Source organism: Schistocerca piceifrons, chromosome 1, assembly GCF_021461385.2.
Source record: "Schistocerca piceifrons isolate TAMUIC-IGC-003096 chromosome 1, iqSchPice1.1, whole genome shotgun sequence".
In the NCBI taxonomy this organism is placed as follows: domain Eukaryota; kingdom Metazoa; phylum Arthropoda; class Insecta; order Orthoptera; family Acrididae; genus Schistocerca; species Schistocerca piceifrons.
This window is the reverse complement of record NC_060138.1, coordinates 1110694506-1110722243: the sequence shown is the minus strand read 5'-3', so window position 1 is coordinate 1110722243 and position 27738 is coordinate 1110694506. Positions and strand designations below refer to the sequence as shown.

General features: G+C 41.6%; 1 protein-coding gene across 2 annotated transcripts in view; it reads left to right on the top strand.

The window, feature by feature from the left end:
- Window positions 1-27738, top strand: part of LOC124776906 — a 213864-nt gene that overhangs the window by 83862 nt on the left and 102264 nt on the right. The window contains exon 6 of one of the 2 annotated variants that reach the window (XM_047252112.1): window positions 15262-15447. The exons of the other annotated variant lie outside the window; for it this stretch is intronic. Coding sequence (XP_047108068.1) covers window positions 15262-15447 — 186 coding nt within the window. The remainder of the gene's footprint in view (window positions 1-15261; window positions 15448-27738) is intronic. 2 annotated transcript variants of the gene reach the window in all.

Here is a 27738-nt window from a genome sequence, read left to right as displayed (position 1 = left end):
ATTAGCGACTTTCTAGCTCAACAGATTAAAAGATAATCAGCGGGCTTAATTTAAAGTTATTTGTTAATTGTCTTGCAACACACAGGTGCTGCAAATCAGTTTGTTGGAAGAGCTCGCAAGTGTTGTTTATCAGTCATACTGGTACCAGAGGTACCTCAGCTACTATCCTCTCCTGTGGATCCTGTATCATCTGCAGAAAGTACAGGATCTGTCATTAATTGTCCACTTGACTATGAGTGGTGTGTCAATGGTAGATCTGGGCACCCTGTACAGGGTAGACGTGGGGCAAGGGAGGGCACAGGGTGTTGACCTGATCCCCCTAGCCAACAAGTTTAAGGCGTTGTCTTTCACTGAAACTGAGCCAGTGGGACTCGCTTCGTCTGTTTTGGCGAAACCTGTTTTGTCTGGCGTCAAGAGGGGCAAACACAAAAGGGTAGGTGTCTAATAATCTTCGACAGTTCAAACTTATGGTGAATGATGGTACCCTCTAGGGAAACGGCAGCAAAGGACACAAAAGGACGCCAGGTGCACTCAATGTGTATGCGTGGGGGCCTCATTCAGCATGTTTAAGAGGATGTTCTGGCAGCCATTGAGAGAACCAGATGCAACCAACTACAAATTGTGGTGCACATTGGAACAAATGATGCCCTATGTCTATCGTCTGGGCTCTGAGGCCATTCTTGGGTCATACCAGTGACTGGAAGAGAAGATTGTGCTTGGAGTCTCAGCAAAGTGCACAATTTGCAAACTGGATGCTTCGAAGGTTCTGTGACTACCTAGGCTGTGACTTCCTGGGCTTGTGCCTTAGGGTTGAGAACTGTAGGGTCCCCCTAAATGGGTCAGCTGTGCACTACATCTCAGAGGCTGCTACTCGGGTAGCTGACTGTGTGTGGGGTGCACACAGGGCCTTTTTTTTCAGATTAGATGACTTTCCATCCAATACAGATAACGACAGCTGTAGGAAACCCAGAAGTATCATCAGTGTAAGACTGAAAGAAATGTCTCCCACAAGCGATGGTATTAAAATCCTAATGGTTAAATGCCAAAGTATGTGTAACAGAATCCAGAATTTGAAGCACTTGTGCAAAGCAGTGAAGCTCACATAATACTAGTTACAAAAACCTGGTTGAAACATGAAATAGATAGCATTGAGATATTTGGAGAAAATTTAAGTATATATTGAAAGGATAGGCAAATGGCAAATGGAGGTCATACATTTGTTGCAGCAGACAAGAAACTCAAATCCACTGAGACAGAAATTGAAGCTGCATATGAGATTGTTTGGTTGAGACTCAGTATCAAGGGTGGGCATAAAATGATAATTGGATCTCTGTCATCCACCACACTCATTACATGATGTAACTGAAAACTTTAGAGAAAACGTCAGTTCACTTGTATATAAGTTCTCCAGTCATGCTGTAATCATTGGAGGAGACTTTAATCATCCAACAATTAATTGGGAAAATTAGTTTTGTTAGTTGTGGGCTTGTAAGATATTCTGTGAAACATTACTAAATGCCTTCTCTGTAAACTAACTAGAACAGATACTTAGGAAACCCACTCATGATGGAAATGTGTTGGCTCTAATGGCAACAGATACACATGACCTCTTTGAGGATGTCCACACCGAAACTGATATCATTGACCGTGATGTGGTTGTGGCAACAGTGATTGCCAATGTACAAAGGTCAACTAAAACAAGTAGAAAAATATATATGTTCAGTAAACTAGACAAAAAATCAGTAGTGTCATATTTCAATGAATAAATTCAAACATTCAGCTCAGGGCAGGAGCATGTAGAGGAACTGTGGCTCAAGTTAAAAAGAACAGGTCATCATTCACTGGATAAATGTGTACCCAGTAGAACAGTTCATAATGGGAGGGAACCTCCATGGTGTACTGTAAAGAAACAGGGACTACTGCATACTAGATTTAAAACAACGCACAGGGCTATAGATAGAGAGATGCTCAATGAGAAACGTTTGGTTGTTAAGGGAGCAATGGGTTATGCCTTCAATGACTAACATAGCAGAATATTGTCAAACGATATTTCACAAAATCTAAAGAAATTCTGGATATTTGTAAAGGCTTTTAGTGGCACCAAAGTTAGTGTCCAGTCCCTTGCGAATGACAAGAACTGATATTGAGTGTAGCAAAGCAAAAGCTGAAATGCTTAAACTCATTTTCAAATGTTCCTTTACAAAAGGAAAGCAGGGAGAATTTCCCCAACTTAATCCTTGTATCACAGAAAAGATGAATGAATGAAGTATTAGTGTCAGTGGTATTGAGAAACTGCTGAAATTGTTAAAACTGAATAAACCTCCAGGGCCCACGGAATCCCTTTTAGATTCAATATTGCCCTTTCAGATTCAATATTGAATTTTTGGCTGAATTAGTCCCACTTCTGACTATAATCTGTCGTAGATCCCTTGAATAAATAACCTTTCCAGTTCTTGGAAAAAAGCACAGGTTACACCCACCAACAAGAAGCGTAGTAGAAGTGCTCCACAAAACTACCGTCCAACATCTTTGACAGCAGTTTGTTGTCAAATCTTACACAATATTCTGAGCTCAAACATAATGAGGTTTCTTTAACAAGAGTGACCTCCTCAATGCCGGCCAGCAGGGATTCTGAAAACATCTATCGTGTGAAACCCAACTTGCTTTTCTCACATGACATATTGAAAACTGTGGATCAAGGCGGTCAGACAGATGCAGTTTTTCTTGATTTCCAAAAAGTGTTTGACTCAGTACCATACATATGCTAATTGTCAAAAGTACGATCATGTGGGATATCAAGTGAATTTCTGACTGGATTGAGGACATTTTGATAGGGAGAACACAGGATGTTATCTTGGATAGAGACTCATCGTCAGTTGTGGAAGTGACTTCAGGTGTGCCCCAGAGAAGTGTGTTGGGACCCTTGTTGTTCATGTTATATATTAATGACCTTACAGACAGTATTAATAATAACCTCAGACTTTTTGCAGTTATCTGTAGTGAAATACTATCTGAAACAAGCTGCATAAATATTCAGTCAGATCTTGATAAGATTTCAGAGTGGAGCAAAGAGTGGCAGCTTGCTTTAAATGTTCAGAAATGTAAAATTGTGCACGTCACAGAATGAAAAAACACAATATTCTGTAACTATAATATCAATGAGCTACTGTTGGAATCAGCCAACTCATACAAATAATACTTTGTAGGAATGATCACATAGGCCCAGTTGTGGGTGAAGCAGATAGTAGGCTTTGTTTTAGTGGTAGAATACTGGGGAAATGCAGTCAATCTACAAAGGAGATTGCTTACAAATCACTCGTGCGACCAGCTCTAGACTATTTCTCAAGTGCGTGGAACCCGTACCAAATAGAACTAACAGGGAATATTGAACTTATACAGAGAAGATCAGTGCGAATGGTCACACGTTTGTTTGATGTTGTGGAAGAGGATTCCAAAGATACTGAAGGAATTGAGCTAGAAGACTGTTGAAGATAAACGTAGATTATCCTGAGAAAGTCTGTTAAAAAATTTCAAAAACCATCTTTAAATGATGACTAGGAATGTACTACAGTCCCCTATGTACCGCTCACATAGGATTTGTGAGGATAAGATTAGAATAATTACTGCATGCACAGAGGCATTTAGACAGTCATTCTTCCCATGCACCATACGTGAATGGAACGATAAGAAACCATAAGAACTGGTACAATCAAACATTGGAAAATCCTGTATGGGATAATGACAATATTATGAAAAGGATAGATTACCACTTACCATATGGCAGAGATGCTGAGTGACAGATGGGCACAACTGTCTTTTTGTTGTAGAATCCCCTACGTATCGCTCACATAGGATTTGTGAGGATAAGATTAGAATAATTACTGCATGCATAGAGGTGTTTAGACAGTCATTCTTCCCATGCTCCATACGTGAATGGAACAAGGAGGAGGTGACGGTGAGTGAGGACCAAAAGTTTTTCAGTTAGGGTACAATAACCAGCTACAGTTGGGTGTCCACAATTGTTGGATTTGTGGATTTTGGGGAGCAAGTAGAAGGTGAGTGTGCGAGGTGTCATAGAGCAAGCAGGGGAATGGGTATACAGGAGAGATTATGGGAAGGGCCTAAGGCTTTAAACAGGAACTGGATCACTCTGGCAGAATTTATATGTGGAGGAGTCAGATAATTGGCAGAGGGCTTCTGCCACAAAATCATTACGATTCATAATGACAATGGTGTAACCTTTGTCTAAAGGTTGGATGTCTGGTCAGGATTAGTTTTGAGGCTGTGCATGAATGTCCCGTCTTCTCCTCATAGTTTGGTGTTCTTAGGAAGGGACCCTGGGAAGGATGGTGAGGCCAAGTTGGAGGTAAGCAGTACCTTGTAGGTGACCAGCGGGTAATTTGGTGGGAGGGAGAAGGATCACGGTTGGATGGTGGTATGAACTGGGAAAGGCAGGGTTTAGTGTTGGGATTAGGATGGCTTCAGTTGGAGGGATTGATGGCAAATAAGTGCTTCAACTGCATGAATCGGGTGAGAAGAATAGGTCTTTGACAAGTTCAACATTGTTAAATTTGGGTGTAGGGCTAAAGGGGAGAACTTTAGATAGGACTGAAATTTCTATAGTGCTGAGGGCTTTGGGGAAAAGATTAACAACAGTGTTCTGGGAATGATTCAGCTGTGGATTTGGTGGAGTGTTGGTAGGGAGCTTCGGGGGATGTGGGAAGTTGAAAAAGTCAGCTAGGCAGGATCAGGATGTTATGAGGGGCTGATGGAGAAGAACATTGTGGACAGGATGGGGAATGGATTTTGGAGCCACGAGGCAGCAGCAGTAGGCTGTCAGCAGGTTATATAACTTATGCAGGTGATGTCTGCAATGGTCTTCCATGTGCTGGAGAGGAGAGCAAGGGATTCAGTTTCAGAGATGTGATGTATGTGATAGATATTGCATGGTAGCAGAAGGCTGGTTCTGGGATTTCTGTGCTACGGAGATGTGTACCAGGTTTATGGGGGCCAGGGACTGATGGAGTCAGAAAAGTTGAAGGTCATTGCGAAAGGAGGAGCGAGACCCAAAGAGAGGATTTTTTTATGGTTGAACCATTGGGAAGGATTCCATGGATTAGGCAGCATTTAAGGAATTTCAGCAGAAGAAAGGACATTTATAGACAACCTCAGAACTAATCCTGACTTAATCATTCTACCTGCAGACCAAGATTCCACCACTGTAGTGGTGACTCGCACTGACTATCTGGTGGAAGCCTACTGCCACTATTATGTGACTCCTCCACCTATACACTCTGCCAGAGCTATCACGTCCGAGAAGTCCAACATAACCTTCAGTCCCTACTTAAAGCCTGAGGCCCTGCCCAGAACCTCACCCTGAATTCACTTACATCTTTACCCTTTGACACCCCACACACTGACCTTCTACATGCTTCACAAACACCCAGCAATGCTGGCCACCCCATTGTAGCTGCTTCTTGTGTCCCCACTGAAAGGGTTTCGGCCCTCAATGACCAACACCTCCAACCTATTTCCCCTTATGTAGTCTCCCACGTTAAAGACACCAACCACTTTCTTCGCTGACTGTCCACTATCCCCACCCCTTTTCCTCCTAAATCCCTGCTCATTACTGTTGACACCACTTTCCTATACACCAACAGCCCTAATACCCATTGTCTTGCTGCTATAGAACACTACCTTTCCTAATGTCCTTCAGACTCCAAAGGCATTACCTCATTCCTCATACACTTACTCACTTTATCCTATCTCACAGCAACTTCTCCTTTGAAGGAAAGGTATACAAACAAATCTGTGGCACAGCCATGGACATCTGCATGGCACCCTCCTATGCCAACCTGTTTATGGGCCATATAGAGGAGACCTAACCTCCCAAAACACCAAACCCATACTCTGGCTTAGTTTCATTAATAACATCTTCATGATCTGGACAGAGATCCTATCCTCATTCCTTCACAATCTCAACACCTCTCCTACCTGCTTCACCTGGTCCTCCTCAACCCAGTAGGCTACCTTCCTGGATGTCGACATCCTCCTCTCTGATGCCTCCATCTACAGGCTCGGCTCATATTAAACCTGCCAACTACCAACACTACCTACATTTTGACAGCTGTCACCCCTTCCACACCAAAAACTCCCTCCCATACAGCCTGGACACCCAGGGATGGTGTACCTGCCCTGATTGTTGAAGGTCTCACCAAGGCTTTCACAAACAGGCACTATCCCTCAGACCTAGTTTGGAAACAGATCTACTGTGCCATTTCCTCACACATCCCCAATTCTCCCACCACCTCCAAGAACCAGCTACAATAGAGTGCCCCCTTGTCACTCAATATCACCCCTAACTGGAATGAAGAAAACACATCCTTCGTCAGGGCTTTGACTACATACCATCATACCCTGAAATGGAACATCCTGCCCAAGATCCTTCCCACCCCTGATAAAGTGGTGCTCTCACCTACACATCCTGCACAACATCCTAGTCCATCCCTATGCCACTTCCAAGCCAAACCATTGCCTCAGGGATCGTATGCTTGTGGAAGACTCAAGTGCAAGACCTGCCCAATCCTCCCACTCAGCTTTTCTTATTCCAGTCCTGTCACAGGCTTATCCTACCCTATCAGAGGCTGGGCCACCTGTGAAAGTAGCTATTCCATCTCTGCTGCTATCATTGCACAGCTTTTTATAGTGGTATGACTAACAACCAGCTGTCCACCAGAATGAATGGTCACCGTCAAACTGTGGCCAAGAGCAAAGTAGGCTACTGTATCGCACAACATGCAGCTGAACATAAGATGCTTGATTCCAGTGACTGCTTAACCGCTCAAGCCATCTGATCCTCCTCTCCATCATCAGCTTTCCTGAGCTGCACAGATGGAAGTTATCCTTACATCACATTTTCCACTACCAAAATTATTCCTGCCTCAACCTTCAGTAATCTATTGTACCCATAACCTTCCATGCAACAGTTTCCACCCCTTCTGCCCTTGCACCTCCTCCATATTTACATCCTCCCTCTCTTTCATTATATGCCTCCCTCTACCAATGCACCCGCCCATCTTTACCCTTCTCTGCTCCACTCGTTTTCCACTCCATCTAGTCCCTGCACAGTGCTCTTCTCTCACCCCACCTGTGCCCTGCTGTCCCTTTTCCTCCCCTGCCCCCTCCAGGTTGTTGCTTTCGTTCATGTGGCAGTTGTATTCTGGTCCGAGCTGCTGGAGGTGGTGGTCATGTGTGCATGAGGTGTGCTTACACATGTGAATGAATGTGTGTATTTCCTTTTTCTGAACAAGGCTTTGGCCAAAAGCTGGGTGTGTAACAGTCTTTTCAGTGTGCTTGTCTGCAACTCAGTGTGTCATCTTTAAGGTGAGCAGCAATTTATTCTTTTCCTTGCAGTAACCAAGTATTACACTAAACCAATCCACATAACACAAATAGACTTTATATTCGTAAAGCTCCAAAAAATAACAGATATAGCCTCTCATGAATCCACACATTGTGAGACACAGAACAACTGGTGTGAATGGTACAACTGGATGAACATACAGGAAGTCAGTGAGTGCAGCTCTGTGCATATAAGGGTGGAGAAAAATTGTGTCATGAATTTTTAACCCTGGGCATCTGATGCCAGTAGTAACCAAAATTGCGAATGTTACGTAGGTTGACAACACACCATTTTTAAACTACGGAAACTTTCCGCAATGCACTCCGATGGATCGTGGATTCCCCTGTTGCTGTTCGTCAGTTGATGGGCAGCACTATGTTTGTCAGTTCACACAGACAAACATCCCTCACACCGTCACTGCCCCAGTGTGATACGCACACGTGTTGAATAGGTCTTGTCTGTTACCACCTCACGTCAGAGGCATTCACACGTTAGCTTCACTTCGCTTCGGAGCACACACGTCACCTGCGATTATGTCATACAGTAAGCATGGTGGCACAGTATTCGTTTGAAGAACAGAGAGATATTGTTTTTGTTTGTGGACTAGCCAACTGTAGTGTGCATGAAGGTCAACAGTTGTATGAGGAACGGTACCCAGCAACACATCACCTACACTCGCAAACATTTACAGCAATTCACCGGCGACTTGGAGGAACAGGCTCGTTATCAGGATAAGACCTCGAACATGACAGGATGCTGCATTTGAAGAGACTTTTGTCAAGTGCTTTGAGGAAGCACCTACGACAAGTACCCGAGCGGTGGGGCACGACATAGGGGTCACTCATTGCTTGGTCTGGGAGGTTTTGAGGGATGACGGTCAGCATCCATTTAGTTTCCACACTGTCCAAGACCTAAATCCTGTGGCGGACTATGAAAACAGGCTAGGGTTTTGCCGGTGGTTTCTGCGATGTGCTGCATGAGATCCCGACTTCCCCGCCGTTGTGTTGTTTACCGACGAGTGCACCTTCCATTTATTACTGGGCAAGAAGAAATCATCACGTCACATATGTCCACGGACACCAGGACCGATTTCTGCTCAACATTTGGGCAGGCATTGTAGATGACTATCTGATTGGGCCGGACTACCTCCTTGACTTACCAGGGCAAATTACCTTTGCTTTTTGCAAGAAACTCTGCACAGCTGGCTGGAAGATGTTCCCCTGGACATACGGCAATGCATGTGGTTGCAACACGATGGGGTGCCCGCTTATAACAATCGTGCCGTGCGCAAATATTTAAATGAGCTCTTTGATGGCCGGGTAATTGGCAGAGGTGCTTGTAGCACATGGCCCCTGCAATCACCAGACATCATGCCACCAGACTTTTTTCTGTGGAGATTATTCAGGGTTCTAGTTCACCCACTTGGGCGCGAACTACCTAGAAACGAAGAGGAATTAATTTTTCGCATTCAACATGTTGCCAATCACATCAGGGCAACGCCAGGAATCTTTGAAAGAGTTTGGCAAAACACCGTTTGATGTTACCAAGCTTGATCTCTGTTGGTCCATTACAGCCAGGGGACATAGGATGGTATGTACTTTTTAATTCAATAAACTTTACCAACAGCCATGCAGTTTAATATATGTTATTTTGCTTTGAAAGCAACTAGTTTCGGCAATTCATTTTACCATTTTCAGGCTCCATACACTTTTTTCAAAGCAGCGAACTTATTTTATAGCACCATAAAACTGGATATTGTGAATTCCAATCATTTTATGGTGCAATACAATAAGTTTGTTGGTTGGAAAAAAGCATATGGGGCCAGAAGATAGTAAAATGAATTGCAGAAATGGGTTGCTTTCAAAATAAAATAAAATATCTTAAAGTGTAAGGCTGTTGGTAAAGTTTATTGAACTGAAAATTACAAAGCTTGTGTGGCATCAGAGGGTCACCAGTTTGAGCACCTGCTTTAAGTAAACAATTCCCTAGTTACAAAAAAGGCCCTTTTCAGGGCCGACATAATTTGTAAAAGATTTCTGTATGTGAACTAACAGCTGTTGACAGGTTTTTTCCTGGTACGTCTTATCATGAAACTACATTGGATGTGTTGGGACCCTGGCAGATTTGCCCCCAGAGTGTAATGCTGGCATGCTACCACCAAGCATGCGGGCCGCCTTGAATACATGGCGATCTCCGGCAGGCAAAGCATTTGTGGTCATGGATTGTCAAGAGCATCTGGCAACAGGGCAATCCTGCAGCCAGTCGGAGCGCGTGGTGCCAACTTTCCATAGTTTAAAAATTGTGCGTTGTTGACCTAAACAACATTAGTAATTTTAGTTCCTACTGGCATCAACTATCCAGGGTTAACATTTCATAACACAATTTTTCTCCCCCCTGTGTATGCACAAGTTGCAGGCAGATGGTGTGGCAGACACCTCGCCGTGCACATGCCTCCCACAGGCAGCCTCCAGTAGCTGACCCGAGCTAATACAGTTGCTGGCCAATTCAAATATATGTATGCATCGATACCACACTAGGCATACTCACACTCGCGTGCACACACACACACACACTAGTAGCAGGATATAGCACAAGTCACCGTCATGTGAAGTGAACATCCAGGCGACGAAGGAGACACCAGTGGCCTGATAAGAAACACATCCATCGGCTCCAGAGTAGCAGCAGCCGGTGCCACTGGAGGGAGCGCGATGATGTGCCAGGCAGACAATGGAGTATAGGACCAGAAAGCGGGAGGATGCAGGCATGCACAAGGACGATGGGCCCACACGTTGCCTGATGACAGCGCTGGAGAGCGGGGTGCGATCACCATCAGCAGGCAGGTCTCAGTGTAGAGGAGATGGGACTCGATCCACAGGTGATGATCGCTAAGGCAATGATGGCGAGGGGTCCGGTGCAGGTGGCCTGACTGTACAGCAGGCTGTGACAGTGGACTGAGCCAGAGGCAGACCAGAGCCCATTGCTGAGAAGCTAGAACCCCAGAGCACTACACATGGAAGAGGCAACCAATGGAATGGGCCTGCCTACACAGCAGGTGACGACAGGCAGGGGGTGGACTGTGGGGACGGGGGCCACACCCATGAACTGGTAGCTACCGGTGGCAATTGGGGCCACAACTGATCAAAGTGGTGAGCCACCAGTCCATCAGCAGTATGGATGGCACAAAGGTGACTTCCCCAGTGGCAAACAACAGTGGCTGTTATCCACTTGGCCAGTGACCTAACACTCATGCCCACAACAGCGATCCCAGCAAGAAGCGGCCGACCTAACTTGCCTGCTGCAGGTGCAGCACAGGCCACAGAAGTTGGAGGAGTATTCATACCTGCCGACTGTGAAGGAACTTGGCTGGGCTCTGCTCCATCATAGCCAAGAAGCGATAGGTGCTCAGAAAATGGAGAAGGGCATCGTCCAGTGAAGAATCCACAACAAACTTTTGCATTTGGGATTTGAACATATGCACTAGTCATTCTGCCTTGCCATTTTATTGAGGGTTGAATGGTAGAGCCATAATATGACAAATGCCGTGATGGGAACGAAACAGTTGAAAGGTGTGAGAAACGAATTGGGGGCCAGTATCGGAAAAACTAAGTACAAGGCAACCCCACAATTTAAAAAACTCTCAAAAGCATACAAATTGTGACCTCAGCCATTGTCGATGCACACATGTGAATGTAAGTAAACGCAGAAAATGCATTCGCAACCAGGAGCCAATAGGAATTGAAGAAGGAGCCTCCAAAGTCTGCATGAATACATTCCCATGGCTGGCGGGAAGGGGACGAGAGGGACAGGGAGGCCCTGGGAGCTGCCTGTTATTGGGCACACTGCTCACAGGCCACGACAAAACAGACAATTTCACCATCAATCCCTGGCCACAAAACATGTCACCTAGCTAACAGTTTAGAGTGTGAAGCTCCCCAGTGTCCCTGGTGGAGAGTGTGTAGAACCTTGCGCCATAATGACTACTCTCGGAGAGAGGTCTTCCATGAACAACTGCAAAACACAATCAGGAACGGAGAGGTGATACCATAAGGAAAAATAATTGTGCAAGGGGTCCAAAGCCCAACCCAGTGGTTTATCTACCCAGCTCTGATGAATAGTGTGCAGGGGGTCCAAAGCCCAACCCGGTGGTTTATCTGCCCAGCTCTGATGAATAGACTGCGTTACCTGACTGAGAACTGGGTCGGCGCCAATGGCAGCTGTTGTGCGTGAGCTTGTAATTGGGAAACCCGCCACTGTATCTTGCATTTCAACATGAAGATGGAAGCAAAACAATTCTTCTTGATCAAAGTTGGAATCAGGACCCACAGGAAGGTGGGCAAGGCATCTGCATTGCCCTGTTTAGATGTAGGTCAAAAATGGATGTCATAATCATAGTGAGACAAGAAGAGTGCCCAGCATTCTAGGCAGTCACAGCTCCTTGTGCAGGCCTTGGCCTATACAGCGCTTCCTTGTGCAAGCTATCTGTTGTCCTAGTGGGTACATCCTATGGCACTAATGCCACATTGCCCCTCGGTCCAATTTGGTAACTCACTGCTTGAGAAACTTCAAAAGATTGTGCTATTTACAAAACTACTCCCATTGGAGGGTTTTCACAGGGTAAAGCCTTCTGACACACTTCATTGTCCGGAGCTAAACAGATAATTGTGTTGTGCCCAATGTGGTTGACATAAGAGTCATTATGGGCGTCAGTAACAGATTCACACTTAAGGCTAAGGCCATGAAGTTCAGCTGCCCAGCTCCTGGATGTCTGATTTGGTTTCTTGTGGCATCTGTAGAATTCAACTCGTGTTGCTACGACATGCGTTCATTTGCAGTGGTAAGTGGACAATAAACTGCATGTGTGATCAAAAGTAAGAGCTGCTGGTTCTTGTAAAGGGGCAAGCTGACACAACAATTAACACATTTTAGGTGGAATTCACAAGAGCAAGAAGGCTGTGCACAAATTCAAGACTGTCACATCGAAAGCCAAAGAACGCTGTCTTAGTCTTTTTCCATTAGCTTACCAATCCTCAGCCAAATCAACATATGGAGGAAAAGGGGGTGTATGGTCTGGTGAAATAGTACCCTGTCTGTTCATGGAAGCTGACGAAAGTGGTCACTGCCAAAGTAAGCCGTTCAGGTAGGGCCAATAGCATATCCGACAAAACTGCATTTAAAGACTGCACATGCAGATACCATCCCACCCTCGTCGCCAGTTGTGTAGTAACCAAGTAATAAAAGAAACCAATCCACATAACACAAATATGGCTTTATTCATAAACTTCTGAATTATAACAGAAATAGCCTCTCGTGAATCCACACATAGTGAGACTCACAACAAATAGTGTGAACGGTACAACTAGATGAACATAGAGGAGCTCAGTCAACACTGCTCCACATATGTATATGTACGAGTCGCTGGCAGGTGGTGCGGCATATACTGCGCCTCGCGCACACCTACCACAATTGGCCTCCAGAGGCCGACCAGCACTGATACAGTTGCTGGCTGCAGCCCGCTCTGATACAGTTGCTGGCTGATTCAAACGTACATGTGTGGCAACACCACACTTGGCATACTCATATGCACTAGTAGCAGGATTAAACATCCTTATATTGTTGATGTTCCAACCTGGAGTTTCTGATATTTGATAAATTTCCTTGAGATGGAAAAACTCCTGTCCACAATTCAGCACAGGTTTAAAAAGCATCCTTGTACGAAACTCAGTTGCCCTTTTCTGGTATGATATCTTGCAAACCATGGATGAAGGACATCAGGCAGAGTCCATATTCCTAGATTTTCAGATAGTGTTTGACATCGTGCCCCAAAACAGACTATTAACAAAGATCCTAGCATATGGAATAGGTTCCCAATATGTGAATTTCTAAAGGACTAGTTAAATAATAGAACCCAATAAATTGTCCTTGATGGTGAGTGTTCGTCAGAGATGAAGGTATTGTCAGGAGTGCCCCAGGGAAGCGTGATTGGGCCAGGCCACTCTTATTCTCTACATGCATAAGTTGTGTGACAGATAGGGTGAGCAGCAGTCTATGGATGTTTGCTGATGACTGTGGTGCACGGGATAATGTCATTGTTGACTGAATGTATGAGGATAGAAGATGACTTAGACACAATTTCTAGGTGGTGTGGTGATTGGCAGCTTGCTCTAAATGTAGAAAACTGTAAGTTAATGCACTTGAGTAGGAAAAACAACCCTGTAATGTTTGAATACAGTGTTAGTAGTGTGCTGCTTGACAGTCATGTTGATTAAATGTCTGGGTGTAACATTCCTAAGCTGTATCAAATAGAACAAGCACGTAATGATAGTAGCTGGGAAGGCAAATGTTGACTTCGGTTTTTTGGGAAACTATAGGGAAGTGTGGTTCAACTGTAAAGGAGACCGCATAGAGGAGACTAGTGCATCCCTTCCTTGAGTAGTATTTAGAATGGGAGGGTTGTTTCAAACCACTGTTCGTACATTTAATTTGGGTTCTAGGTATCCATTTGAACTATGGTACAAACCACCCCCTTCCAAGTACTGTGGTGTGCGAAATAGGTGGGCAGTGGAGCAGAGCCTGGGTCAGTAGTGTAAGGGGCTCCTCATCAACAGGATTGTGGAGGTGGCCAGGGGCCAGTGCATCTCTCAGACATGCATTCCTAGGGGTGCAGCAAATAGGTGGGGCAGTTACATTCTGAACCAGTATGATGTACGAATGTCACATGATTCTCTCATTTCTATGGAGGGTAATTTGGGGACTGTGCAGTGCCTTGACAGGACCCTCGAACCTGTTGTCTTTTTTCACACTCAGTGTTCCGCTTGCAGATTTTGGTTTCAGAGATATGTAAAGATGTACACTTTTGAACACACTACATGTAGTTTTTATCTTATTGATTTCCTTCTGTTTCACAGTGATGGTACTACTTTTTCCCTTCTTCTTCATCATTTTTTTTTCTTTTTTTCTTTCTTTCTTTTTTTCAATGAAATCCACGGATATAGACCTCAATATTTGACCAAGATTGTGACCAGTAAAATATAAAATAATAAGAATAGTTTTGATTGTGTTTCTGATTATTTGGCATCTGGTTATAATGACTGTTAACTGTCTGCATGAGGCGGAAGTGTTAACCATTTCTGGATGCCCTAGCAGATGTCCCACTAACCTGTTTCTTCTTCTCATTAGGACTTCCCTCCTGATACATTCTAGCACTGATTCATTGTCTATTTTATCTGTCCATTGTATTAACATTTTTCAATTACACATCCTTTCAAGTTTCTTCTAATCGTCCTCATTTCCCTTCTATACAGTGCTGTGCTCCAGAGGTATACTTTTAGGAACTACTTCATTTCCATAACAGTATCTTATATCAGTAGAACTGTTTTGTTGAAGAAGGCTTGCTTTGCGTTTACTAGTCAGTTTCTTATATCTCCTTCAGTTTGTCCATCATATATAACCTTACTGCTTAGCTAAGAGAAAACCAAGCCACCAAGCAAGTCATTACTCTCCTTTTTAATACTCTTTGTCACATTCATTTTAGCTTTGTTTCTCCTTAAACCATATTCTTGGATAGTATGGTGTACATTCCTTGAATAGTCTCCCCAGTCTTCTTTACATCCAGCCAGAAGGGTCATGTGGCCATGACTTGCATACTTTAGAATTGGTTCATCTAGCCAGTTACAGGGTAAGCTACAGTTTGAAATGGAATTAGGACTGTGGCATAGGAAGTAAAACAAAAAGTACCTAAATGATGTATCCATGCCTCTGCTTCATACTAATCGGTTTTCTCCTTTCAAAATTTCAACAATAGGTATGTTTATGTTTTACACATCCAGGTGTGTGTAGAGTGCATGTACATTTTTCCACAGGTTCTGGATGTCAGAGAGATAGTTCCTTGCCTGGGCATTGTGAGTGTGGCCGACGGCTCTGTCTGCAGCTGCCCTTTTCTCACAATAAACAATGACAAGGAAGTGGAATTTGTGTCTGTGGATGAATCTGATTTGTCTGTAGATATAATTGTAACACTGAAGACAGAGGCTCTGAAAAATCTCAAGGTTGGTATTTTTTTTTATGCTAATGAAAGAGAGAGGAGTGTGGTTAGTAAGATGTGGTGTGCAATAGTAGTACTAATTAAGGGGTGCTCTATGTGGTGTATTATAGTTCATACTCAGTTAAAATGTATCGTGCTTGAATCACATTTGCTCTTTGTGAAATGTCTCCCAGGTTTCATAGTCAATACCGGGACTCTCAAATAGAAAAATACAAACTTCTAGAGTAAACATGAGACTGCCGGCCAGTGTGGCCGAGCGGTTCTAGGGGACTGATGACCTCCGATGTTAAGTCCCATAGTGCTCAGAGCCAGTAAACATGAGACTGGAATTGGATCGAGCCCCAAAGGCTGAATTTGGATTGAGTCCCAAATCTTTTGATCAGCGATCTGGCATATAACCACTTAAATACCAACACATAATGTTGTTAAATAACTGGCCGATAGAGATAACTTTCCTGACTGACCAGTTTAAGCACATTTGAGCATTTGGTAGTCAAATTATCGTCCTCTTATGATTACTGACTTATCTAGAACTTTATACCAGTTGTATAGTTATCGCTGTTTGGATCTGTAGAGAGTTTTTGTGCCAGATGTTTAACATTATTGGCAACTGTAGAACTCCTTTTACTTACTGTTCATTGCAAATAATACTAATTTCACTTTCTTACCCTGTTACAATGAATTGCCTTTCAAATTTTTCAAATGAATTACAAGTTATCTCCAAGGATTTTTATGTAAGCAGTTATTATCTGCACTCATTACATCACCAACATTCTCCTTAACTTAATGTTTCGTGTAGCGGGGATAAAAAGAAATTTATAATTCAACAATGTGTAAGTGTTTACAAAAGCTCCTTTAGTATTTATTTCTCACTTAAACTTGTATTTGTCCAAAACTAAATCCATGCTTATGTAGTTTCACTGGATTCTTAACTGAAGGTTGCAATTTAACTTGACTTCATCTGCAAAACTTTGCTAGTCAAAGTTGATCCTAGTTCATGCTAAACAGTTTGAAATTAAAATTTTATACAATGCAGATTTAAAAGTTCAGCTTTATTTGTGTTCAGTACTTGTACTGAACCAAGATCAATTACTTTATACAAAGGCCATCCAGAAGGCAACAGATGTTTTGAAATAAAAAATAACAATATGGGAAAACCAAATTTTATTATATACACTTTAAAGATACATTCTTAAACTATTTTTCTATTTAATTGCCATTCAAATTGAGGCACGTGTCATACTTTGGCACAAGTTTTTCAATACCATCTCTGTAGAAAGATGCCTCTGCAATTGCAGCCTGGTTTATACCAGCATGCAGTTTGGCATCAGTATCAAACCATTGTGTAGTGAACCATGTCTTTTTTGCTAGGAAGGGATGGTAGTCACTTGGCGCCAAATCTGGGTGCCACCCATCCAGAATGACACAGGAGCTCTTAGTTGCTACTGGAAGTGTGTGGACATGCGTTGCCATGAAAAAACAAATATTTTGTGCTAATTTTTCCCAGACGCTTGTTTTGTATTGCCTGCCTTAACTTTGTCAGTGTTTGACGATATGTCTCTGAGTTAATTTGTTATGCCATGTTCACAGAAGTCAATGAGAATCATTCCCTTAGAGCCTCTAAACACAGTAGCATGATCTTTCATGCTGACAGTGTTTACAAACACTTCCTTGGTTTTGTGGGAGAATTTCTCTGTACTCACTCCATTGACTGCATTTTTGTTTCACAATTGACATGCTTCACCCATGTCTCATCCTCAGTTATGATATGCTTGATAAATTTCTTTTCTTGTAATCTTAGAGGAAGGTCAGTGCTGCAGCTGCTCTCTGTTTTTTGTGGTCTTCTCTTTGGATGTAGGGAACCCACCGAGCACAAAATTTGTGGTAACCAAGCTTCTCCACCACAATCTAATGCTCCAGGCTCTGAAAAATTTGGGGAAAATTTTGCGAAAGGTCCTGTAATGAAATTTTGGTTAGGCATGGTGGGGAGAGACTGGAATTGTGGCAAATATACAACATTGAAAGATTATTTGATTAAACAGAGAATTGGAAAAGTTTGTTGTTGTTTTTGTGTTCCAGTGACATCAAGAATGTGGATCACTGTGGCCTCCGCCACTCAAAGATAACTTTGAGACAAATACATATGTTTACTGCTAGAACCATTTCCAAACATTACAGACATACACTCCTGGAAATGAAAAAAAGAACACATTGACACCGGTGTGTCAGACCCACCATACTTGCTCCGGACACTGCGAGAGGGCTGTACAAGCAATGATCACACGCACGGCACAGCGGACACACCAGGAACCGCGGTGTTGGCCGTCGAATGGCGCTAGCTGCGCAGCATTTGTGCACCGCCGCCGTCAGTGTCAGCCAGTTTGCCGTGGCATACGGAGCTCCATCGCAGTCTTTAACACTGGTAACATGCCGCGACAGCGTGGACGTGAACCGTATGTGCAGTTGATGGACTTTGAGCGAGGGCGTATAGTGGGCATGCGGGAGGCCGGGTGGACGTACCACCGAATTGCTCAACACGTGGGGTGTGAGGTCTCCACAGTACATCGATGTTGTCGCCAGTGGTCGGCGGAAGGTGCACGTGCCCGTCGACCTGGGACCGGACCGCAGCGACGCACGGATGCACGCCAAGACCGTAGGATCCTACGCAGTGCCGTAGGGGACCGCACCGCCACTTCCCAGCAAATTAGGGACACTGTTGCTCCTGGGGTATCGGCGAGGACCATTCGCAACCGTCTCCATGAAGCTGGGCTACGGTCCCGCACACTGTTAGGCCGTCTTCCGCTCACGCCCCAACATCGTGCAGCCCGCCTCCAGTGGTGTCGCGACAGGCGTGAATGGAGGGACGAATGGAGACGTGTCGTCTTCAACGATGAGAGTCGCTTCTGCCTTGGTGCCAATGATGGTCGTATGCGTGTTTGGCGCCGTGCAGGTGAGCGCTACAATCAGGACTGCATACGACCGAGGCACACAGGGCCAACACCCGGCATCATGGTGTGGGGAGCGATCTCCTACACTGGCCGTACACCACTGGTGATCGTCGAGGGGACACTGAATAGTGCACGGTACATCCAAACCGTCATTGAACCCATCGTTCTACCATTCCTAGACCGGCAAGGGAACTTGCTGTTCCAACAGGACAATGCACGTCCGCATGTATCCCGTGCCACCCAACGTGCTCTAGAAGGTGTAAGTCAACTACCCTGGCCAGCAAGATCTCCGGATCTGTCCCCCATTGAGCATGTTTGGGACTGGATGAAGCGTCGTCTCACGCGGTCTGCACGTCCAGCACAAACGCTGGTCCAACTGAGGCGCCAGGTGGAAATGGCATGGCAAGCCGTTCCACAGGACTACATCCAGCATCTTTACGATCGTCTCCATGGGAGAATAGCAGCCTGCATTGCTGCGAAAGGTGGATATACACTGTACTAGTGCCGACATTGTGCATGCTCTGTTGCCTGTATCTATGTGCCTGTGGTTCTGTCAGTGTGATCATGTGATGTATCTGACCCCAGGAATGTGTCAATAAAGTTTCCCCTTCCTGGGACAATGAATTCATGGTGTTCTTATTTCAATTTCCAGGAGTGTATAAAGCTTAGTTCATTGTTTATACATGTCTTGGCTCGGTGTAACTCAGAGTAATCTGTTTCCTGCTGCTGCTGAAGTCATTGTCCCAACACATTTCCTCTACTAACTGGATCTAGTTATGTGAATTCCATGAAATAATCCAGGTACCAAGTCGTTTTATAGTGGTTTATTAATGACAAGCAGTACTACTTCTTCTTGGTGGGAGCCCAATCCACGTAACAGGCTACTTAGTCACAAAACCGTAGTATAACAATTAGATTATTACGTTGATGTGCGACACAGTGGTCACGTCTGTGAACTGTCTCCAACTGCCTTTTCTAAGCCTTCTGCTCCCCTGTTTATATGTTCTTAACAAAGGAGTTAACAAAACTATAGTGCAAATTTATAAAATTAACAATTAAAAGTTCAAAGTTATCATGAATAACTATACACAAAACTTTTCGCATTTTATGCCCAAACTAACATTTACAATATAAAAGATTTTTACATAAGATATACATTACATTGTACAAAATAGTGAAAAACAACAATGCCAACCTAGTTTTGTTAATTATGGCTTAATTAGTGAATGCAAAATAATGCTAGCATATATTGGATGAACATGACATACAAGTAAACAAATGAAATAATAAATTTTATGAAATTTAATGTACTACATGAAATCACTTATAGATACCATTGGAATTACAAAACTTTGAATGAATTACCTCTTCGGAGAGTATTTCATTAGGGCATTGAAAAAGAAATGAAAACAATAACCCCAGAAGAGGTGTGGGTATCTGCAAGAGCCAAAGCTCTTCTTTAGAAAGAAAAAGATATGCTCTCAAATGGAGAGTAATCATAAGTGCTACAAAAAGAATAAACCTTACAACTAATATAATTCTTTAAAGACAGTGAATACAGTGACATATTTTTAATTCTTGTCTACAGCCTTCATAGAATTGGTTTCCAGGTGTTCTTTCACGTCACCCATTTTATGGTTCTTGCATTTCATTGTCTCTTTGTTCCAAAAAAGAGTCCTTCAATCACGTTCCAGGCATCGCTTTACAAGTGACCTGAAAGTTCCAATCTGCATCAGCTCACAAAATATTGATACATAAATTCAAGTACATAAGAAGTAAGGTAGCCAGAAAGGTGGGACTGAGGATCGCCTATAACAAGACAAAGACATTAAATACCACTGCAGACTGGTAAACACCGGAAGGCACTGTGCAAATGGTGGACAAATTTAAATATCTGGGAGAATTTATAACAGGAAGGAACAGGAGCAAGGAGGGAATAACAGAGAGGATAAAGAAGATGAGGTCAGCCTTCTGCATGATGAGAGACATATATAGTAAAAAGAATATATCCACAGAGGCAAAGTTACGCCACTACAAGGCAACGGTGAGGAATGCAGTATTATATGCTGCTGAGACGATGACACTGGGAAGAAATGGGGCAGAACAACTAGAGAAAGAAGAGAGAAAAATACTGAGAAAAATACTAGGTCCCAAAAGAGGTGGATGCGAAGACCTAGGGAAGAATTGTACCGGAACATGAGAACAATATCCGGGGAAATCAGACTCAAAAGTGCAAGGTTTGCTGGACATGTAGTTAGGATGAGTATGGACAGAATGACGAAGAGAGTGTGGGAAACAACAGGGAGGACAAGGGGAAAGACAGGAACCAAGTGGGTTGTTGAACTTCGGAAGGACTGGTTGGAATTGGGGATCAAGGTCGAAGGAAAGGAAAATTGGAGGAACAAATATACACCGACCAATATGCCGTAGGTCAACTACAGAGAAGAATACAGGAAAAGTTTAGAGTGTCACCAGTGGAGCCGACAGGAGAAATGGAAACTGAAGATCTCGGAAGAGGAGCGGGAGAGAAGAAGAGAGAGAATGAAGAGGTCCTGGGGGAAGAAGAGGAAAATGCAGTCCACGAAGGGAGAAGAAGAAGAAGAAGAAGAAGTACATAAGAAAAGATATATACATAAGAAAAGATCATATGTTGTAAAAATATGAGAACCTACAGAATTGGATTAATGTTTCAAGAAATTATTTTACAATATTCGTAAGAATATTTTCTTTATCATATATTGCTCATCTCCTGAGTCTCAGTCATATTCATTGGGATATAGTGTAATATTTGTCTTGGACAAAATGGTGACAAAATATTTGTTTACAAATTCAAGTAAGTGTCAGTAGTATTTCACCTTGTACAGTCTCAGTAAATTCTCAATACACATTTTATCAATACAACAACTTTCACTGTAAGTCACGTGCCAGACCCTCTTTTAATGTAACACACAACAATCAAGACCCTTCCTCTTTGACAACACTAAGATAAAACCTGACAACATCTGACAGAGTTAGCGCAATGACAAACTGGACAGCTGTATAAAAACTGACACCACATAGGCAAATTTAAGTCCATCTTTAGGTAAATTTTTCATTATTATTCTTGTAGAAAAACTTTGAAGCAAATGCTGGCAGTTTCATGTTGGTGAAACAAAATTATGTCAGTATATTCTAATATTTCATAACTTATTTCCTTTCTCTTCCATAAATAAATCTTCGTGAACTCTGTATTACTGTTTTCTCTTTGCATGTGGCTACATTTAAACCACCTCTCATCATCAAGTGTCATAATCTTATGTATCTAATGGAAAAATTTGTGTAAAAGTCATATATGCTTAAACAACAATATACAAATAAAACCATTCTAAAATGCTAATATTTTTAAGCGTTTCATTCAGTTTCTTCCAAATCAATTTCACCTCAATATTTCAGTCCACAAAGCAACTACTAACCTTCGTGTATAAGTCTAGAAAGAAATTATATATAAAAACAAAGATGAGGTGACTTACCGAACAAAAGTGCTGGCAGGTCGATAGACACACAAACAAACACAAACACACACACAAAATTCAAGCTTTCGCAACAAACTGTTGCCTCATCAGGAAAGAGGGAAGGAGAGGGGAAGACGAAAGGAAGTGGGTTTTAAGGGAGAGGGTAAGGAGTCATTCCAATCCCGGGAGCGGAAAGATGTCTGCTTGTGTCTGTATGTGTGGATGGATATGTGCGTGTGTGCGAGTGTATACCTGTCCTTTTTTCCCCCTAAGGTAAGTCTTTCCGCTCCCGGGATTGGAATGACTCCTTACCCTCTCCCTTAAAACCCACTTCCTTTCGTCTTCCCCTCTCCTTCCCTCTTTCCTGATGAGGCAACAGTTTGTTGCGAAAGCTTGAATTTTGTGTGTGTGTTTGTGTTTGTTTGTGTGTCTATCGACCTGCCAGCACTTTTGTTCGGTAAGTCACCTCATCTTTGTTTTTATATATAATTTTTCCCACGTGGAATGTTTCCTTCCATTATATTGATATCATTAGTCTAGAAAGAAATACGTACATAGCTCCCAAGTCTAGAAACAGATATGTACATAGCTCCCTCATAAATGCATTCTGTATGTGTTGTCTCTCTAACTTTTCTGTTTTATCTTAAATTGTGTGTGACACAAATGTACCTTTAAAAATTCTTACTCTGAGTATATCAAAATCATTAAGTGTTTGGTCATGACATTAAACATAGCAGGATCACAATTGTTTCATCTTGATTCTAGAGCACAGCATCTCTTGACAGAAATCTTCAGCTTTCATGTGAAATATTGTTAATGTGGCAACTGTATTTTGCTTATCCTTCAAAATTTTCAATCTTCATATCCACTTTGCTCTTGTTTGACACAGATAGATTGTATTTTTCTCACTATTAATTTCCTCAAATTCTCATCATCGTGGTATAGTAAGGTGCATTCAAAAAGCATATTCTGTAAAATCCATCACCTCACAATCAGTGTTATCCTCTACTTGTTTGAAAATTAAACTACAAAAGTTTAGAACAGAAAATTAAGTGTAGTATTCAATAATCTAGCAAAATTTTAAAATAAGCTTGTGTGCTCACATAATTACTTAGGTATGTCTTAAAATAACGAGAAAAAATATCTGCTCTCATTCATATAATGTAACATAGAATTCAGAATGTGATACTCATGTTAAAAAAAAATTGATAGTTGTTTTCAATTATTGATAGATGTGTAATTAAGCTGTGTATGTGGAATGCAACACTGGTGTGTTTCTGTTGAGCAAATGTCACATTAGCTGGGGCACCTTGCGTATGCCACACGCATGGTACATGAAGTGTATGTTTGTGTACCCCCCCTGAGGGTTTGCAGTTATTGAAAATATGGTTTCAGCTGAGTAGTACAGGGTGTGCATAAAGTCCAGGAACACTTTCAATTATTTATTGCACAAGAACTAAACATTGTACAGATATCATACATATGTCATATTGAAGAGAAACCCTGAAAGTTATTTTTCAAGTGTACCGCCACAGCGTAGTTGGGTAATTTGCCGATAGTCAGTGCTAGTTGCAAACATGGCGAATTCAGCTGTGGAGCGAGCTCTCTCTGTGTTGGAGTTCGACAAAAATGTGTGCTACTGCTGTGAACAGGCATAATTGTCTAATATGGGGTACAAAGCATCCACATGAATGCATTGAATTTGAGCGTGATTCTGCAAAGGTTGATGTTTTTTGTGCCTTGCCACGTCGAAAGCTGTACGGGCCATTCTTATTTGATGAAAGCACTGTCACTGGATATTCCTATACATGTTGCAGCAATGGCTAATGCCTCAAATGCAGTCAGACTCTCCATTCATCTTTCAGGAGGATAGGGCACCACCCCATTTTCATCGAGAAGTTTGTTGGTACCTGAACACGGAGCTGCCGCATTGATGGATTGGCTGTGCTACGGAAGGGGACAGCTGTTTCATGAAATGGCCACCCTGATCACCAGATCTCACTCCGTGTGACTTTTTTCTGTGGGGACACATTAAAGTTCTGGTGTATGTACTGCCTCTACTACGTGACGTAGCAGAGCTCCAGGAGAATATACTGGAACCGACTGCTACAGTCGATGATGCCATGCTGAGAAAGGTATGGCAAAAATTCGATTACCATATTGATGTCTGCCGGGTCACTCATGGTTCGCAAAAAAAAATATTTTCAGAGTTTCTCTTCAAAGTGAACTACGTATGACATCTGTAAAATGTTTAGATCTTGTGCAATAAATAATTGAAAGTGTTCCAAAACTTTATGTACATCATGTATTTCTTAATCCAAACAACTTCTTTGACCTAGGATATATCAAACGGTAAGCATTAGGATGAAGTATCTCTGGGATTTCAAGTGGTCCAATGTAAATACCAAAAAATTTCTTTACCTCGTTATTGATGGCCATACATTTTTCATAACTTTTGGTTAATACCAGATCCCCTACCTTACATTGAATGACTTTAAGTTTCTTATCATGTTTTTGGTTTCCTTGTCTTGTGTCATTTTGTTTCTGTCATTTGCAATGATTTCAGTATGAGCTGGATAGTCAACTAATTTATTCAAAATATGTTCTGGTTTTTGTCATACTGTATTTCATATGGTGTGAAACCTGTGATAGTGTGTTGTGAACTATTCAGTACATCTTCAAATTGATTGAGGTACCAAGATCAGGTTTTGTGATCTTTTGCACAGTATGTCCTGCAAAGCCTACCTATTTTGCACATGTACCTCTATGTTGGATTGCACAGTAGTGAATAAATGGATATTAAAATATGTTTTATTTTTTCATAGCTAGTAAATCCTTTCCATATGACTGAAGTGAACTGACTGCCATTACCTTTCAAGAAATTATCTTTAGTAAAACACTGAATAATTTCCCTGCTGGTTGCTTTCCTCAATGGAACCAATTTTATAAATTTTGAAAACAGATCTACTGCAACTAAAATATAACACTAACTATCTTTGGAGCAAGGTAGTTTTCCAAATAAATCAATGACAAATAGTTCAGACTTACCTTTTGGGCACATACTTTCCATAACACACTGATCTTTTGATTGGAGCCTTAACTCTCAGGCATTGGTCACAAGTTAACAGACAATTCCTATTTCTTCTAGAGATATTTTTGAAATATACATTTTCCTTCAGTTTTTGTATACATTTCATTATGCCACAGTGTTCATAACTCTGGTGTATGTATTTAATTAATGTATCTACATGTTGTTTGGGCCATCATACTTTCCAACTGTCCGAGTCGGGACTACTTCTTCAAAATAGAATCCCTTTAAAAACCTGATAATATAATTTCACTTTTCATCCCCTTTTCATCCATATAACTCTTTACTAATTTCCATCCTTCATCTTGATTTTGGTTACACATTAATTGGTTACAGATATTAGCAATTTCCTGCTTCTCTTTTATTCTCTGAATGTACATGATCTGAAAATTATTGTTGTTCTGTAAGTTTTCATTTTCTTGTCCCCCCCCCCCGTCCCCCCCCCCCCTACACACACACACACACACACACACACACACACACACACACACACACACACACACACACTGGGAATCTAGACAGAGCATCTGCTATCACATTTTGGTCTCCTTTTATGTAATGTATTGTGTAGTTAAATTGTTATAGGAAAATAGCCCAGTTAGTAATTCTGTCATGAAAAGGAAAATAGCCCAGTTAGTAATTCTGTCATGAAAAGGTTTTCATTCCTGTATGTAGCTCAAAGCTTTGTGGTCAGAGAAAACTATTGTTTTATGACCAGCTAGGTAGCTCTTAAGCTTTTTAAATCCCCAGACATAACTAAGAGTTCTTTTTCTGTGACAGTATAATTTCTCTCGTGTTTCTGCAATCCTCTCCTAGCAAAACTGATTGAAAAGTATTCTATAGCCCCATTGATTTCTTTCTGCTGAAAAAGTTGTACCCCAAACCCATAATCACTTCCATCAGTCATAAGACAGAATGGTAATGCCCAATCAGGCCTATGAAGGATTTTACTGTTGCAAAGTTGCTTCTTAATTTCATTGAATGCCTCTTGACATTTAGTCGTCCATTCCCAAATTGAATTTTTCTTAAGAAGTTCTCTGAGACATGGTGCATTAAGTGCCTGCGTACATTCATATTTATGGTAAAAGTTTGCCAAGCCATAAAATGACGTAAGTTGCTTTTTATTTTTGGGTAATGGAAATTCCTGTATGGCCATGAGTTTATCTTTGTCAGGCAGAATTCCCTTTTCACTAATAGTGTGGCATAAAAATTTTAAATCTGTCACTCCAAATTTACGTTTCTCTTATTTCAAAGTCATACCCCCCTGTATAAACTTTTTTTTCCAATTTGCCTTAAAGTTTCAATATGTTCTTCCCATGTGTTACTAGTTATTAAAATATCGTCCACATAGATTACCAATTTGGACAATAATTTCCTACCTAAGACACATACAAATTCAGCAACTGAAATGTTAAGTCCAAATGGCACTATACAATATTGATAGCTTTTTCCATTGTATAAAAATGTAGCATACTGTCTTGAATTTGGCTCTTAAACAATTTGGTGAAACCTTGATGTTAAATCTAGACTGGAAAAATATTTTGTGTCACTGAATTTATTCAATAATTCCTCCAGGGATTCAAGATAGTCAGTTTTCCGTCTAAGGAATTTGTTCAGATAGCGAGAATCTGAAACAAGCCTAACATCTCCATCTTTCTTAGAAACAACACCGATTGGATTATTGTACTGGCTGCTGCTCCTTTCACTATTCCCCATGTTTGCATCTTCTGGAATTCTCTCTCCACTAATTTTCTTTTGCAAATGGAGACCCCATATGGTTTGATAAAAAATGGATCATGCTGTTTCATTTTTAATCTGCAGACATAATTTTTAACCCTTCCTGGCTGATTACAAAAAAGTCACAATATTCCTGCAGAAACTGATCTAAATCTTTTCTCTCATAATTGGATAGGCTATCTGCAGTACTTACTTTATCACTGACTAACCGTGAAAAACTATTACTATCAAAATTGTCCTCCTGTTCCTTCTCTAAACCTTCAATGCACTTGTCATCAGAAAATTCAATCTCTCTTATTTGATTACTGCAATTGTATGTATACTTTAAATGTAATTTGGCCTTACCAGAACTACCAGATTTTGGTTCTGTGAAACATATTTTTAAGTTTTCCCAATAAGAAATTGCATTTGTTTTTATTATTCAATTCATGCCCAACAGAATATCTTCATTTAGGTCTACCACCTCAAAACATCCTTGTTCAAAAAATAAATCCCGAATTAAAAATGAAATCAAAGCCTGTTTGGAAAGTGATTTGCTGCACATACCTGTAGTTCCCTTAATCTTATCACCTATTACAGAAAATTCTATGTATGAAGCACTGTTTTTCAACCTTTCTCTTACTTTATCAGATATGCAACAAATAGAACTACCCATGTCCATTAGACACATACCTTTCCTATTCTCAACTGTTATTTCAAAATATGGACTACCAGATAACTCTTGTTTATCAATTTTCACTTCTTCCATTAATAAATCACCTTCTATTTCTTTGAAATCTAAATAATGCATGACAATTGCCTATTCACTGAAACTGTTTGTAAATTACACAAAGACATATCACCATTAGACTTAATTTATTCTGGATCTGACAAACTACTGCTTTCCGTGTAAGAGGGCAAACCTTGCTCCCTGCCTGAATTATTACTTATCTCATTGTTTCTTTGTGTGTGTTCCATGATTTAATTATTCTCAAATTCCAAATAATATCATCACTGCTACATTTCACTTCACTGACTTCTTGCTTATTTAA